Source organism: Microcaecilia unicolor, chromosome 7 (genome assembly GCF_901765095.1).
Source record: "Microcaecilia unicolor chromosome 7, aMicUni1.1, whole genome shotgun sequence".
NCBI classification, from domain to species: Eukaryota; Metazoa; Chordata; class Amphibia; order Gymnophiona; family Siphonopidae; genus Microcaecilia; species Microcaecilia unicolor.
In genome coordinates this window covers 3,175,271-3,192,541 of record NC_044037.1, presented here as the reverse complement: position 1 = coordinate 3,192,541, position 17,271 = coordinate 3,175,271, and the positions used below count along the sequence as shown (strand labels likewise).

At 44.6% G+C, this 17,271-nt stretch overlaps 1 protein-coding gene across 5 annotated transcripts in view; it reads left to right on the top strand.

Moving 5' to 3' along the window:
- The window catches only part of DLG3 (discs large MAGUK scaffold protein 3), a 409,804-nt gene that overhangs the window by 94,860 nt on the left and 297,673 nt on the right, over positions 1–17,271 (top strand). For all 5 annotated transcript variants that reach the window (XM_030208894.1, XM_030208893.1, XM_030208892.1 and 2 more), the window contains one exon: positions 8,392–8,516. In XM_030208894.1, coding sequence (XP_030064754.1) covers positions 8,392–8,516 — 125 coding nt within the window. The remainder of the gene's footprint in view (positions 1–8,391; positions 8,517–17,271) is intronic.

Here is a 17,271-nt window from a genome sequence, read left to right as displayed (position 1 = left end):
GCAGAGGCAGTGGCAACCAGACTATCCAATCCTTCCAGCACCACTACTCGATTGAGTAGGCGGGCTAGTGCTGTTTTCCCTAAGTGTGATAGGTCATGAGCTTGAGACACTACAGGCCAAGCTAGGTGGCGTGGCACCAGAACTCTGGTATCAGGGAGATGTAACCAGCCATCAGGTCTCCTTACTGCACCTTCTTCTTGAGCCCATTTCTCTTCCATTTGGGTATACATAGGTGTCCATTCTTGCAATCGAATTTGGAACAGGGGGGTCACAGTACTTGCTGGGGGTCCTCGAGCAGCTTCCTTGGCCACCCGATCAGCATGGCGGTTCCCTCGGGCCACTGGAGTATCTATTCTTTGGTGTCCCCTGCAATGAATGACAGCTACCTTCTTAGGGGCCCACACAGCCTCTAGCAGCTGAAGTATTTCAGGTCCATACTTAACAGGTTGGCCTGCAGCATTTATGAGTCCCTTTTCCTTATACAAAGCTCCATGAGCATGTAGAGTTGTGAAGGCATATTTGGAATCAGTATAAATGTTGGTTACCAGTCCTGCTGCTAACTCCAGAGCTCGTATGAGGGCCACAAGTTCTGCTTTCTGAGCTGAAGTTCCTTGGGGCAGGGCTCTTGCTTCTATCACCTTGTCTTCTGTCACCACAGCATAGCCTGCCAGTCGCTTGGAGTTCTCCACATAACTGCTTCCATCTGTGAAATAAATTACATCTGGGTCCCTCCATGGAACATCTTTAAGATCTGGTCGACTGGAATACACTTCATCCATGGTTTGGATACAGTCATGATCTGGTGGTCCCTCAGATGCTGGCAAAAGAGTGGCGGGATTGAATGTAGCCACTGTTTCCAGGTGTATCCGTGGATTCTCACACAAACTAGCTTGGTACTTAACCATGCGGTTATTTGTAAACCAGTGGTTGCCCTTATACTCCATGAGGGTGAGAACTGCATGGGGGACTTTAACAACCAGTTCTTGCCCCAAGGTCAACTTATCAGCTTCCTGGACCAGTAAGGCTGTTGCTGCAATGGCCCTCATGCAGGCTGGCCATCCTTTAGCCACTCCATCCAGCTGTTTAGACAGGTATGCAACAGGCCTCTGCCAGGATCCCATCATCTGGGTCAGCACACCCAGAGCAACCCCCTGTCTCTCATGGACATACAATGAGAAAGGTTTCTCCACATCAGGAAGGCCTAACGCAGGGGCTTGGAGTAGGGCTTTCTTTATGGCAATGAAGGATTGTTGAGCAGTAGATCCCCATTCAAATGGTTCCTTTTCACCCCCCTTTGTGGCTTGGTATAGGGGTTTCGCCATCAATGCAAAATTTGGAATCCAAATTCTGCAGAATCCGGCTGCTCCCAGAAATTCCCTAACTTCCCTTCTGGACTTGGGTTGGGGAATTGCAGCTACTGCTTGCTTCCTACTAGCATCCAATCTCCGACTTCCCTGGGAAATGCAAAAGCCCAGATACTTCACTTCTGACTGACAAAGTTGGGCCTTTGAGCGTGAGACCTTATAGCCTGCATCCAAGAGTAGCTCCAGCAATTCTCTGGTAGCCTCAAAACACTCTTCCTGAGTCACTGCTGCAATCAGGAGATCATCTACATACTGGAGTAAAACTCGCCTGGAAGGCTCAGATTTAAAAGTCTTAAGGTCTTGTCCTAGGGCTGTCCCAAAAATAGTGGGGGAATTCTTGAACCCCTGTGGCAGGCGGGTCCATGTATACTGAAGCTTCCTTCCTGTTACTGGGTTTTCCCATTGAAAGGCAAAAAGCAATTGACTGGCGGGGGCCACCCGAATACAAAAGAAGGCATCTTTTAAATCTAGTGTTGTGAAATGGGTAGCTCCAGAAGGTATCAATCCTAGCAGGACATATGGATTAGGCACTACAGGGTGTAATGAAATAGTGGATTTGTTGACCACTCGTAAGTCTTGGACTGGCCGGTAATCCTCAGTCCCTGGCTTCTGAACTGGCAATAGTGGCGTATTCCATGGAGACTGGCAAGGTCGAATAATTCCATGGGATAACAGACGATTCAAATGTGCTTGAATCCCTTCCAGAGCCTTTCTGGGAATTGGGTATTGGCGAAGATGGATTGGCCGGGCACTTGGAAGTAAGTCTACATGTACAGGAGGAATATTTCGGGCCAACCCTGGGGAATTATCTTCTGCCCATACCCCACTGACCTGAAAGCTGTCTGCCAGGGGTAGGTCAACTTGGCCCTGCGACTGATGCAGCCGCCATTCTTCTTCAAGAGGGCAACAGAAACTCAGTATACCCTTAGGGCTGGATGTTGGGGGCCGAAAGGAGACTGAAGTCTGGCCATCAGAGTCAAAGGAAATTTGGGCCCTAAGCTTGGACAGCAGGTCTCGACCTAACAAAGGGATTGGACAGTCTGGCATATACAGGAATTCATGAGTGACTATGTGTGAGCCCAATTGGCATCTACGGGTTGTCAGGAAGGGCCTCCGGTTCTGCACCCCCGTGGCACCCACCACTCGGACAGTTTTTCCAGACACAGGCGCTAATCGCTCCGTCACAACAGAATGTTCCGCTCCTGTATCAATCATGAATGGAATTGAGCGGCTCCCTATAGTTAACTTGACCATAGGTTCCTGGGAGCCCAGTTTGTAGGAACCCGGTCTGTCCTATTCGTCCCATTCTGCCATCTCGGCTATCCCGATGATGTCAGATTCAGGAGGCTCATATCTTCCCTCTCGAACTCGGCCTCGGCTTCCTCGATCTCCTGGTCCCCTTCTCAGTCCCTGGCGCCTCTGGGGGCATTCATCTTTCCAGTGCCCTCTTTCCTTACAATAGGCACACTGATCCCTCTCCAATCTTGGTCTGGGATTCTCCCCCCTTGGCCGGGATTGATTGAAGGAATCTCGGAGCCTGGCTGGTGGTCCGGGGTCCCACTTTGGCTTCCCATTAGCTAGAGGTCGACCTCGATTAAGAGTGGAATTAGTAATGGCTGCCGCTAAAAGGTCGGCCTTCTTCTGCATCTTCCGGTCAGCCTCTCGGCGCACCTCCTGATCTCTATTAATGAAAACCTTGGTTGCGATCTCAATTAGCTGGGTGGTATTCATCCCTGCGAATCCCTCCTGACGCTGCAACTTCTTCCGGATATCTGGCATACTCTGGGCCACCAATGCGCTATTCACCATTCTCTGGTTTTCTTGGGCTTCAGGGTCAAATGGGGTGTATGTTCTGTAGGCTTCAATTAGTCGCTCTAGAAAGGCCCCAGGGGATTCAGTTGCCCCTTGGAGAATTTCAGAGACCTTTGCCAGATTAATGGGCCTCTTTATGCCTTTCCTCATACCTTCCAGTAAGTCCCGGCAATAGCCAGACAACAGTTCATAGTGCTGCCCATCATTTGGATCCCAATCTGGAGCTGCGCGAGGAAACCGAGCTCTAACCCATCCCTCTGGGTCCTGTATCCCCCCGGGGACACGCTCTCGCGTGATGGCCTCAGCATTTTGCAAAATCTTCCGCCTCTCCTCAGTTGTGAAGAGGGTCAGGAGAAGTTGTTGACAATCAGTCCAGGTTGGGTTATGGGTGGCCATAATGCTAGTCACTAGGTCCACCACCGCCTGAGGCTTTTCAGTATAAGAGGGATAATGCGTCTTCCAATTCAGGAGATCGATGGTTGTGAAGGGTACATACTGATAGGCCTGTGCCTGTATAACCTGACCCTGATTATTAGGATCCGGTCGAGTGGTAGTTACCTGACGAAGTGGCAGAACTCTTGAGGAGGTGGGAATGGAACCTGAGGTAGAGCTAGGAGCTACCCTTCTATCATGCTCAAAGGTAATTGCAGCGGGTCTAACCCATTCAGTGGAGGTGTGTTGAACCCCTGAGGGATGGGGAGGGGTACTCATAGACTGAGAGGTGGTCACAGGTGAGTCAGTCCATTGAAAGGGATGCCGGGCCCCTGATGAGTGGGTAGGGGTATTAGAAGGAGAGGCTGGGCTGTCGGGAGTTGAGGAGTCAGGGAGTGGAACCCAAAACGGGTCTTCAGAGGTTAACAGGAGAGGATTTGGCACAGAAGGGTAGAGGCCAGGTGAAAAGTCCAACCTAGGGTGTGGCAGGTTTGGCACAGGAGGGGAAGAACTATCCGGAGAAGCCTGTGCTGGAGAGGCTTGGGCTGGGCGGCGTGGATCTCTGGGGGCGGCACGGAACCCCAACAATGGGCCATAAGGTGGCGGCTCAAGGTCTGAGGGGTCATCAGAGAGTATGGGTTTCTCAGACAGGGTAGGGGCGGAAGCCACCGATTGGGTGGTAGGCTTCCTAGGGCTCTTTCCCTCTTCTAGTTTAGATTTTCTAATCTTTCTTTGAACACGGCCTAACATGAATTTTACTGGGGATCCCATATAAGTTTTCAACCAAGAGGGAGGGTCAGTCACAAGGCTGTCCCAGGAATCTATATAAGGGAGTTGTTCAGAATATTCTGGTCCTCCTACTACTATGCTGTAGACCTTCCGGATTACTTCAATATCTAAGCTGCCACTAGGGGGCCACCCCACTCCCATAGATGGCCACTCAACTTCACACAAGGTTCTTAAAGTACCTGAGCTTAAAGTCTGTCCATAGTCATTAATTAAAAATCCTTTTTTGAAATTTCTAAGCATACAATCTAGGGGGGTAGCAATTGTTCTAGATGATGTCCCACCCATAATGCTTACAGTTACAACACACAAAGAGGGAAGGAGTTTTTGAGAATGCAGTAAGAGGTCTGCACTCTTCTAACATTCAAGCATCACACATCCCATACAGAAAATCCCACCCAACAATTTCAAATTTCTCAGATACAGATAAGCTCAAGCGTTTTCGCTTCTAGTCCCCGCGACTAGAAGGTACTAGGGCCTTTGCTGAGAATTGATCAGATTCTCCTTCCCTCTTTCTTGAGGGGCTGGTTTACAACTTCCTAGCTAGGATTACAATACAAAATACAGAATACATACCCGGCAAATGTTCTCCAGTCAGTTGGGTGCTGGGATTAATGCAGGATTTATCCCACCGCTGCCACCAAGAATTGTTGCAGGAATTGGGATAGGAATTTGTGATGCTTCAGGAGTCAGACAGCACACACCAGAATGAGAGAGAAATCTTCTTTATTTGCCAGCAAACAAAGCAGGACATCAGTTCTAGCTCTCTTCTCCTCTCTTAGCTCTTTGTGTCTTTCTCTCAGCTCTCTGTGTCTTTGTCTCAGCTGCTTCTCTTCTTATGCTGTCTCTCCTGTTGTCTTCCAGCTTTCTTCCTTTCTTCTGAGCTCCTTCTGACGTAAACTGCTTCTGCTCCTACTTAAATAGGGTCCTAAGCCCTCCTCCTAGCCTAGCCCCCTTTACTCCCAATTGGTTTAAGGAATAGATTGGTCACCTTGCCTCAACCAATCATTACTTTTGAAATATCAGTTACATAGGTTTGGTATTCCTCAAACTGACCCAGTCCTACACTTAGCTTATAATTAATCAAGGAGACGAGAGCTAACTAGCCCTGACCTCGTTCACCTATCAGCTTATATATTAAACCAGCCAGAACTGCAGATAAGTCTAACCACATGTTGATCTCCTCAACTGCAGTCTTAAACAGCAGACAAAGAGTAATACAGAATTTAACAGACATTCTACATTTAACTACACAGAGTAAACATATTCTAAATATCAAAAACTTGTAAATACTAATCTATTGCCTCTCTCTAAACAGTATTTCTTCTAAGCATTTTAAACTAATCCTAAACAAACAGCCTGCTATATACCGGCTCATAATAGAATACATGTGTTTGCTTAGCAATCCATCCCTCACAAGGTTGAAAGAAATTCCTGTGTCTGACCTTTCTAACCCAGCCCAGCAAATGTAAATAACTTAAACCAGATAACATTCCTTCACTTGCTAGCAGAACTGAGAATTTAAAATAATATCTGAGCACCTTTAAACAAAATTAACCCTTCATATGATTTCTCAGAATTATTCAATTTCTTTTGCTCACTGCCTCAGTATGACTACTCTTATGTTCTTATGTCTGTAATATTCTGCACCTTGCAACTTTCCCAAATTTATTGTGCCTTTGTAGTTTCCACAAATTTTCACTGTACAGTCCTTGCAGAAGTGCTGCCTCACAGTTAGCTAGACTGTAATATAGAACATCACTGTGAAGACTAAGAACTCTTGAATTAAAACTTCTTTAATGCAAATCGAACAAAGAAAATCACAGTTTGTAGTGATGCACAAGTCTTTGCCTTTCAGAACTGGGAGTCTGTTCTCTACCAGCTCACCCTGTAACCAGGGAAGCCAGGAAGTCTCAGCACTGGCTGATGAGTAATGCTGTTAATACTTTAAATGGTGAACATTTGATGATGTTACAAGGCTTTTTGAAAGGCTTAAAAGCAGCTAGGCACAGTGTTAGATTCAGTTCATAACAAGCATGCTGAAGACAGATTCCAGTTACTCAATGGAGAGAGAATATGCAGGCTATATCCCATCATACACAGACAAAAAAACCATGCAGTAGGAAAAGTCCCTCAAGGCATAGGGAACTGGGACATGTGCTCAGCAAAAGCCTATTACAGAGCACTGCAGGAAAGCTAATATTTGTAGTCCAAAGGCACTTCCTGCCTTTCTTAAAGGTACAAACAATGTAACCTATTGCAGCAATGCAATCTGATATAACAATGTCCAACATATACATATAAAAATAAACAATCTGCCTCCATAAATATGGGGGGCAAAAGGGGGGGGAGGGTGTTTGCTTCAATATTGTGTTTTCAATTGGTAAAAAGACAGGGAGGTTGCCTGATCCTCAATATTGAAAGTGAAACAGAACCCTCCCCCCATTGGTAGGACCATAAGTGCAGGATTTCCGCTCAGTTTAGAGGGTGGTAATATGGAGAAGATGGAAGGAAATAGGAGGCTGAGGAAGCATTGAGATGAGAAATGAGAGGTCCAGGGAATGAGAGATGGAGATAGAAAGTTCATATGTAGGTGAAAAGTAAAAAGAAGGAGTTTAGTGAGAAAGAGGGTAAAATCTGAGTAGACAAAGAGGCAGCATAAGAGCATTATCCCAAACACAGTTCAGGTTCAATGTGGCTTACAATCCAATTATAAGCAGGTACTATCTCTAGAGGGTTCACAAATCTTGGTTTTTGTACCTGAGGTAATGGAGGATTAAGTGACTTCCCCAGGGTCATGGACAGCTGCAGTGGGAACTGAACTGAGGATGCTGGGATCAAAGTCTACTGCATTGACCATTAGGCCTGGGGTTATCATATGGCTCCAGAAAAAGGAGGACACATTGATCCAGTCCGGGTTTTGCTTCCATTGAAAGCAATGGAAGTAAAACCCAGACTGGCTCAATCTGTCCTCCTTTTTCTGGTGCCATATGGTAACCCTAATTAGGCCACTCCTCTACTCTATGCCAGGTGTAGTGATGGAATGGAACAAAAGACAGGAAAGAGGAGAAAGGGCAAATGGACAGCTGCCACTGTAAGAAGAATCAGCAGAAGACAGACAAACATGGACCAACAAAAGGAACTGCATTTCTATTTTATTTTTCCAGCGTTGCACTACATGCCAAGTTTAACTTCTTGAGGTTCCCAGTTCAATTTTTGTCTACACATTTTTATTTCTAATTTATAATCCCTTGTTCTGTACTTAGTGAGGATCTGTCAGTGTGTGATAGTAATGGCAAGTAGGGAGATGTGTGTGTGTGTGTGTGTGTGGGGGGGGGGGGGGGGGTCCTCCTTAATTTCTGCCCTGGTCCTCAGCATGCTTAATACCAGTCCTAACTCTTGCTAGCACCCTGTATATGTGCAAACACTGAGCATGTGTAGGATGCCAACTGTAAGGCTTGGCAAAAGGGAGTTCTAGCCACCTTTGGAGGAGGTCTTCAGCTGGCAGAGCTTGGAGATACCAGCCAGCCAAGATATTTATATTTTGAGTTGGTGGGTGCCAGGGGGCAGACAGCAAGGGGAGGAGGGACTGGAGTGAAAATTTCATGCCCATCCAAAATTGGCTGTCTGGCTACGCTGCTGCCTTGTAATGCTGAATATTTATAGTATTGTGGCAACTTACTGTCGTCATCTGCACTAGATGGAAGTTTATTCCTGTCTTTGGGGATTGGCTCATGCAGGAAACGAAAAAAAGTGTCTGCCTGATGCAGAAAATGCAGCGTGTTACTGCAATGGTGCACACATTTTTTTTCTTTCAGTATAGTAATTTGTATGCCATTAGTTTACTGCATTGGGATTGAAAGGTTTTTCAATGCAAGCAGCAGGACACAGGATGCTGACTTTAGCACACAGTTCTAAAACTCGGCTGGTTACATTGGCCCTTCAGTCTTTTGTGCAAGAGTAGGATCTGATGCTCTGGTTTCTTTTTTTTCTTCAGGGGAATTCTGGACTTGGCTTTAGTATTGCTGGAGGCGTTGATAACCCTCATATCCCAGATGATCCTGGCATATTTATCACCAAAATCATTCCTGGTGGAGCTGCAGCCATGGATGGACGGCTGGGGTGAGTATCTGACATGGAAACTGCTGAGGGACGCTGATCCTAATATACAGGTGGTACTGGTTCTGCAGGAAAGAACTTATTGGAAGCACCTGTTCTTATCAGTGCTTAGGGAATGCCAGATAATAGCACAAGGGTCTCCAGCCCTTCAAAGCCAAATTCCACTTTTGATCGTTGCTTTTCAGGAATGATTCCCTCTGCTCACTAGGAGTCTTTCGGAATAGTTGCTCATTTTTAGTCAGAGCTTAATTTCTGGGGGAATGGCCTGGGAATGCAGTTCCAGGACTTTTTTTCAGACTCCAGAGCTATTGGGGTGTTCTATTCTAGCCCTTGCTCTAGGCATATTCTCTGCCCTCCTTTTACCTGTAGGCTAAGAACAGTCACTCTACTCCCAACTTCAGCCCCTCTTCTCCTGTTGTTCCTGCCCCCTCCCCCAAATCCACAGTTCCACTTGCATTTTCTCTATAAATTAAGCAATGTTGCTATTAAGGATTTATCAGTTCTTCAAAATTATAAAAGGATGCAGAGCCAGCATTATGGGCTAACAACCAAGGTAACCACCCTGGGCTCCCATACTACAGAGCCAGCAATGCTGCCCAAAACTGAAGAGGACAACACAGCCAACAGGTTTTGGTGGATTTGTGCCCTGGGCCCTTGCATCACTAACACCATCCCTGGAAGGCTGAGAAAATAATAGTGACCAAAAACGTTCGGAGCTGCTTTCAGAATTCACCGTTACAGAGGGATAAATCGCAAAATTTGTTTGTCATGTATTTACTGCAGCCCCTCTTCTCACAGAAACATAGGGGTAATATTAAGCCACAATGATCAGCATTTGATTTAAAAACACCAGTCACATTGTTATTTTATATCATGATAATCAGTAGCTGGCACTGAATTTCCGGATATAACTTGGCTGCTGGTACTTATTCTGGTACTAGTAATATTCAGACTGCAAACAATGAATAGGAAAACCTTAACTGTAAACCTATACCTCTTATTTCAAACAACTTAATCTAAGGTATAAAGAACATCAACAAAAATTATGTACTTTTATGTTTATAAATAATAAATTTAAATTGAATTGAAAAGTGCTCAGTTCACACATCAATCATTGTAAAAGTGATTGGCTTAGAGAACCATCATCGCACTTTTGGCGTTCTCAGAGCAAAGGGAACCATCATGCTGGTGCCCCTTATTAAAGCACAAATTTTCTGTGCAGCTCAAATTCTCAACAAAACCTCACAATAGAAGGAATGGCATATATCTGCATAACCCAATCGCTGCCCTATTATGTGAATAAATACATCCAGTCATCATTATGTTCAATTATGCTGCCCTTTACAATATTATCTACATCGTTGTGTTTAGTTTATAATCCAGCTTATTTTCAAAGGAGAAGGGCGGCCATCTTCTGACACAAATCGGGAGATGGCCGGCCTTAGGAGAAGGCCGGCCAAATCAGTATAATCGAAAGCCGATTTTGGCCGGCTTCAACTGCTTTCCGTCGCAGGGCCGGCCAAAGTTCAAGGTGGCGTGTCGGCAGTGTACCGAAGGCAGGACAGGGGCGTGGCTAACAGATGGCTGTACTCGGCCGATAATGGAAAAAAGAAGGGCGGCCCTGACAAGCATTTGGCCGACTTTACTTGGTCCCTTTTTGTTCCCGACCAAGCCTTGAAAAGGTGCCTGAACTGACCAGAAGACAACCAGAGGGAATCGGGGATCACCTCCCCTTACTCCCTCAGTGGTCACCAACCCCTTCCACCCCAAAAAAAACACAATATTTTTTCGCCAGCTTCTATGCCAGCCTCAAATGTCATACCCAGCTCCATCACAGCACTATGCAGGTCCCTGGAGCAGTTTTTAGTGGATACTGCAGTGCACTTCAGGCAGGCGGGCCCAGGCCCACCCAACACCTACCTGTTACACTTGTGGTGGTAAATTGGAGCCCTCCAAAGCCCACCCGAAACCCACTGTACCCACATCTAGGTGCCCCTCGTTACCCTTTAAGGGCTATGGTAGTGGTGTACAGTTGTGGGGAGTGGGTTTTGGGGGGCTCAGCACACAAAGTAAGGGAGCTATGCACCTGGGAGCAATTTCTGAAGTCCACTGCAGTGCCCCCTAGGGTGCCCGGTTGGTGTCCTGGCATGTGAGGGGGACCAGTGCACTACTAATGCTGGCTCCTCCCACAACCAAATGGCTTGGATGGTCTGCTCTATACTCTGACCTGCTTGAGCATTCGCAGATCACTGCCTCCTATTGTTCTGTTACTATCTAGATAGTACCGAGGTGCTCTCTCTGGATTTTGAGTGCCATTATTTGTAAAGCAGCGTCAATGCGAGGGCCGAACGAGAAGCCTTTAGTTCATCCTAAGTCAACTTGGATTCCACCAGGAAATATAGATTCTTATATTTCTACTTTTAAAGCTTTGGTGATCAGGGACGTAGAACGACTAGAACAAGCATCCATGGGACAATTAAGGCCATCTAGGAGATATGTTAATTTTACGAAGCAAGAACGTGAAGCGGTACAACAATTAGTGTCTGACTCTACTATTGTAATACGACTGGCTGATAAAGGAGGCTCAGTCATGGTGCAAGATTACAGTCAATACCAGAGGGAAGTTTTAAGACAGCTAGCGGATTCCTCCTATTATGTACCGCTACAACAAGATCCGACTCCAGAATTAATCAATGTTATAGAGGGTCTGGTGCAAAAGGCAGTATAAGAGGGTACAATTATGAAGGCTGAAGCAAGATATCTAGTGAATAAACATCCGAAGATACTGGTGTTTTACACTGTACCTAAGATTCACAAAAGATTGCAGGACCCTCCAGGGCGTCCCATCGTGTCTCTTAGAGATATGGTGTTAGAGCCCTTGTCACATTTTCTTGACCTTCATTTACAGCCACTTGTTATCCAGGCCAGATCTTACATTAAAGACACTTCACATTTTTTACGTGTCCTTACCCAAGTCGGACCAGTAACTTCGGAGATGACTTTAGTAACAATGGATTTGGAGTCGTTGTATTCAAATATCCCTCAGCCAGCAGCATTGCAGATAGTGTGTGATACATTACAGAAAAGATCAACATTGACGCGAGTTTCTACTACGTTCTTGATGGAACTTTCACAGTTGGTTCTGCTGAAAAATTATTTTTTGTTTGAGTCTACGTATTATGCTCAACATCATGGGGTCGCAATGGGATCAGCAGCGGCACCCAGTATTGCCAATTTGTATGTGAGTGCATTTGAGGAGAAACATCTTTATAAGTCAGAGTGGTTCCAACATGTGAAGATCTGGCATCGTTTTATAGACGATGTCTTTTGTATTTGGACTTCATCTCAGAGCGCTTTACAGCAGTTTGTAACATGGTTAAACACTCTGGATAATAACCTTAGATTTACCATGCAAAGTAGCAGTGAAAGTATATCGTTTCTGGATACCTGGGTATATAAGGACAATCAGGAGATTGCTGTTACAGTATTTAGAAAACCTACTGACCACAATTCATTGCTGCAATATAATAGTCATCATCCATACCACATGCAAGAATCCTTACCAATTGGACAATTTTTGCGCTTACGTCGCATTTGTTCATCAGATGTTGCATTTCGACAACAATCAAAGGAGTTGACCAGGCGGTTGTTAGAGAGAGGTTATCCTGAACGGAGTATACGTGGTTTGCTCAGCGTCCATTATTGTTGCAAGAAAAATCGACAGATGTATTGGATAAGTTTGTATGTGTACTCACTTATACGGACTTGGCACCTCAGATTTCTAAGATTATCAACCAACATTGGCAAATTTTGTCTTTACACGAACCTTTTTTACAGCGTCCTTGCATAGCATACAAGAGAGGTCAGAACTTAGTTCATACCATATCTTGTAGTCAAGAATCCCCTCCACAAACAATAGTGGGTCATCAATCATGTGGCCATTGCCAGTTCTGTGCGCAGGCTATAACGGGCACACAGTGGATATCTCCAAAAGCGCCTTTCAAAGTATTTCATTATAGAACTAACACCACTTGTGAGTCCACGTATGTAGTTTACGAGATTATATGTCCTTGCCATAAATGGTACGTGGGCCGGACGAAAAGACAGATTAAGCTACGACTTACTGAACATAAGAGTAGCCTGCACAGAAGGGTGTTGTCTGCTCCGTTAGTGACACACTGTGTGGGACATGATCATCAGTTTGGACAGTTGCAATGGCTTATCATTGAACATGTTCAACATTCTGTTACACGAGAAAATGTGGATCAGATATTAAATAAGAGAGAACAGTACTGGATTTTTGAATTGGGAACGATGCATCCTGACGGATTAAATGACATGATTGAATGGAATACTGTTATTTAGTTATCTTTTCCTTTTCTTCCTTTTATTTTTTTGGCTGATATATATCTATTTTAGGATCGTGACATTGATTATGGAGACGTAGTAACGTGCACGCAGCAAGAGTTTGTTTTGTAATTGGTTGCACCTGTTTATCGACATCACTTCCTGCCTGGGAACATTTAAATATCCTCATGAGTGAAGAGAGTGTTTAGTAATGGTGGATAGGCACATGTATATAGTGTTTTTTTGGAAGATGGAGAGCGTTATCATAATGAGTTCCTGAAGAAGATATTCGAAACCCTGCAGAGTCGGACCCGTTATGATTTTATTCCAAAGATTCAGCGTGTAAGCAGTCGTTAGTGGAGTTGGGACCATTGGATTGAGGTCCTAAGGGACCCACCTTGTTGAATGTTTTCTAACTGTGAGTTATAATAGCTATGAAGACATAGCAGTTGAGATATTGAAGAACAAGTACTGTGGAGAGATTGGACAACTAAAGAGAATGTGAAATAGCCACGAGGATTGGACCCATTGTGAATTTTCTGGACTACAATACACGCTAAGTGCCTTTTTGATTTTTGATATTTGAATGAACTGTTTAGTGGAATGCACTCAATTAGTGTAGGATTAGTATACAGATATTATACATTGACTGCATTATATTAAGTTTTTGCGCATATCAGAGATACGGGATGCGCATGAGGTTTTTATAGGAGTAGGTGCTAGGATTGACTTACTCGGTTCTGAGATTTGTGAAAATGTATACCAAGATTGAAGTTTAGAGCTCACGAGGGTGTGTTTCTTTAGAATAAAGTTACAAAATTATTATAGAGAAGTCCTATGATAGAGAAATTCGTCCACCCTTAGAGGGCTCTCTAAATAGGGGGTGTCTCACTTGGGTGAGTTTAATATTTCTGAGGACATCTCTATTAATTTAATTTAAAACAGTATATAGTTATATATTAGTCACCCAGAACCTCAGTAGGTCAATTTTTTCACTAGTAGGGCTCCTGGAGTATGTTTAGTGATAAGATTATTTGTTAAATGGCACTGAAAATATGAGTATGGACCCACTGAGCGAGACTTTTCTGGGTAGGAACCACTCGCACCCTAAGTTCCGCTGAATATTGGTCACATAGAAAATGACAGCAGATAAAGACCATCCTGCTTATTTTTGAACGAGAAGGCCGGCCATCTTCTGACACAAATCGAGAGATGGCCAGCTGTCTCCTAAACCCGGCCAAATCGGTATAATCGAAAGCCGATTTTGGCCGGCTTCAACTGCTTTCCGTCGCAGAGCTGGCCAAACTTCAAGGGGGGCATGTCGGCAGGATACAGAAGGCGGGACAGGGGCGTGGTTACGAGATGGCCAGCTTCGCCCGATAATGGAAAAAAGAAAGCCGGCGCTGACAAGCATTTGGCCGACTTTACTTGGTCCCTTTTTGTTCACAACCAAGCCTCAAAAAGGTGCCCCAACTGACCAGATGACCAACGGAGGGAATCGGGAATGACCGCCCCTTATTCCCATAGTGGTCAGCAACCCCCTCCCACCCAAAAAAAATTTAAAAACAATTTTTTGCCAGCCTCAAATGCCATACCCAACTCCCTGACAGCAGTAAGCAGGTCCCTGGAGCAGTTTTTAGTGGGTGCAGTGCACTTCAGGAAGGTGGACCCAGGCCCATCCTCCCCCTACCTGTTACACTTGTGGTGGTAAATGGGAGCCCTCCAACCCCCCCCCCCCAAACCCACTGTACCTACATGTAGGTGCCCCCCCCCTTCATCCCTAAGGGCTATGGTAGTGGTGTACAGTTGTGGGGAGTCGGTTTTGGGGGGGATTTGGGGGGGCTCAGCACACAAGGTAAGGGAGGTATGCACCTGGGAGCCATTTTTGAAGTCCACTGCAGTGCCCCCTAGGGTGCCCAGTTGGTGTCCTGGCATGTGAAGGGGGCCAGTGCACTACAAATGCTGGCTCCTCCCACGACCAAATATCTTGGATTTGGCCGGGTTTGAGATGGCCGCCATTAGTTTCCATTATTGCTGAAAACCAATGCCGGCCATCTCTAAAGCCGGCCCAAATGTTGAGATTTGGCCGGCTCCGACCGTATTATCAAAACGAAAGATGGCCGGCCATCTTGTTTCGATAATACGGTTGGGACGCCGCTTTACAGGGCCGGCCTTGAAGATGGCCGCCCTAGTTCGATTATGCCCCTCCATATGGCCTATCTAGATTGCTCACCTACATCAACTACTAAGATCCACAAACCCTTTCCTTCCCTCCAAGATCCTATGTGCTTGTGTCATGCCTTCTTCAATTCAAATACTGCCAGATAGTGCCATTGAAAATCTAGTTCTAACTCTGGTGAGTAGCTGATATCTGGGTAAGAGCTGCCGAATATCAGGGCCTATTTAGTACATAAGTATTGCCACACTTGAACAGACCAAAGGTCCATCAAGCCCAGCATCCTGGGCTTGATGGACCATATGCCTGGAATAGACTTCCTGAGCTAGTACGTCAAGCTCCATCTCTGGCCATCTTCAAATCTAAGCTAAAAGCCCACCTTTTTGATGGTGCTTTTAACTCCTAACCCTTATTCACTTGTTCAGAACCCTTATTTTATCATCCTCACTTTAATATTCCCTTATCTCTTGTTTGTCCTGTTTGTCTGTCCTAATTAGATTGTAAGCTCTGTCGAGCAGGGACTGTCTCTTCATGTTCAAGTGTACAGCGCTGCGTACGTCTAGTAGCGCTATAGAAATAAGTAGTAGTAGTAGTAGCATCCTGTTTCCAACAGTGGCCAATATTTATAATCTGCCAATCTAGGAGAAAACCCTCACCCTCAGAAGAGTACAAAAACACAATTAAATTTCAACAATCTCAACATAAATTCTGATTCGATATAGCTTGCCTTACTTTCCAACTTTAGTTCACTGAAAACTAAAGCTTCCATTTTCTTGTAAAATACACAAATGTAGCACATTCCATTGGAAAAGGCCAATCACTGAAACTGCCTGAACTCAAGATGTGCCTCCCTGACTGGAAGTGAGATAGCTTCACCTACTAGCTTTCTACTTTACTAATGAAAGAGCTGTGAAGGGATGAAGTCCTTCATCAAATCCTTTAAATAGCAAGACACCAACCATCCATCACATTAAACATAAGCATCTGTATTCTGAACCTTTTCTTATATTCCACTGACAACCAGTGTAGAGTTAACATGGGGGGAAACACGTTCTTGAACCAGGCTGCAAAGTTTTGTACCATCTGCCAACACACAGAATAACTTCAGCAAGCCCATGCAAACAGAATTACAATAATCTATGTCAGATAAAACCAGCATCTGTGGTGTTGACGTTAAACTCTGACAAATAAAGTAAGCAGCATAGGCTATCTTAGCCACTTGTCTCCTCACTGAAAGAGTAAAATCCACCAAAGCTACTATGCCCCCTTTCTATTTCCATAATAGCCTCCTCCAAAAAGCACACAGTGATCAGCAACCTCTTTCCAGAGCCCTGGAAATCAGGCAAAACACCAAGCCATACAGCTCCAACTGAATGCGCTCTCACTCTGCTTCTGTAGCTATAATTTCCCAAGTTACCTCAAAATGCCCTGAAACTGATATCTAACCACTAAGATACAACTGCTTAATTAACCCATCCACTTCAGTCAGTCAAGTTACTGTCATAAACAAAATGTCAAACTTTTTCGAGGAAGATATCATCAAAACCCAGCTTGCACTGTGTATTATAAAAAAAACAACAACTGAATAATATTGAATTCACATTTAAATTTTGTAAAAATTGGAGGAAAAGGACCTGAAACACCCTTAATTTTGCTGTGAAACAGCTATTTATGGGATTCATTCAATTTTTCCTTGGGCCAGAAAAACATCCCAATTGTTGTTGTTTTATGTTTGAAGCACTTATCCAAAAAAATCTTCTTTAATCTTTTCAAATTATTTTTACTTTTTAGCAACAACTTGATATTATGTTAGTTCATGCAAAAGTGGTAGCCATTAAGTTTCTGAAAAATACTAGTGATAAGGGCAAAACACTTATCTGCACACGCTGGAGCATTCATTACATGGGAGATTATGTTATACTTGTTTTGATTTCTCTCCACTGGTTGTCTTTACTACTACTACTACTACTATAAATCATTTCTATAGCGCTACCAGTCATATGTAGCACTTCACAACTGAACATGAAGAAAAGACAGTCCCTGCTCAAAAGAGCTTACAATCTAAATCAGGACAGACAGACAGGACCAATAAGGATAAGGGTAGGACAGACAGAAGAACACATAGGGACAGGGACTATTGAAGAGAGGAAGACAAGATAAAGGTTACGAGCAAGTGACAAGTTAGGAGTCAAAAGCAGCATCAAACAGGTAGGCCTTTAGCCTGGATTTGAAGGC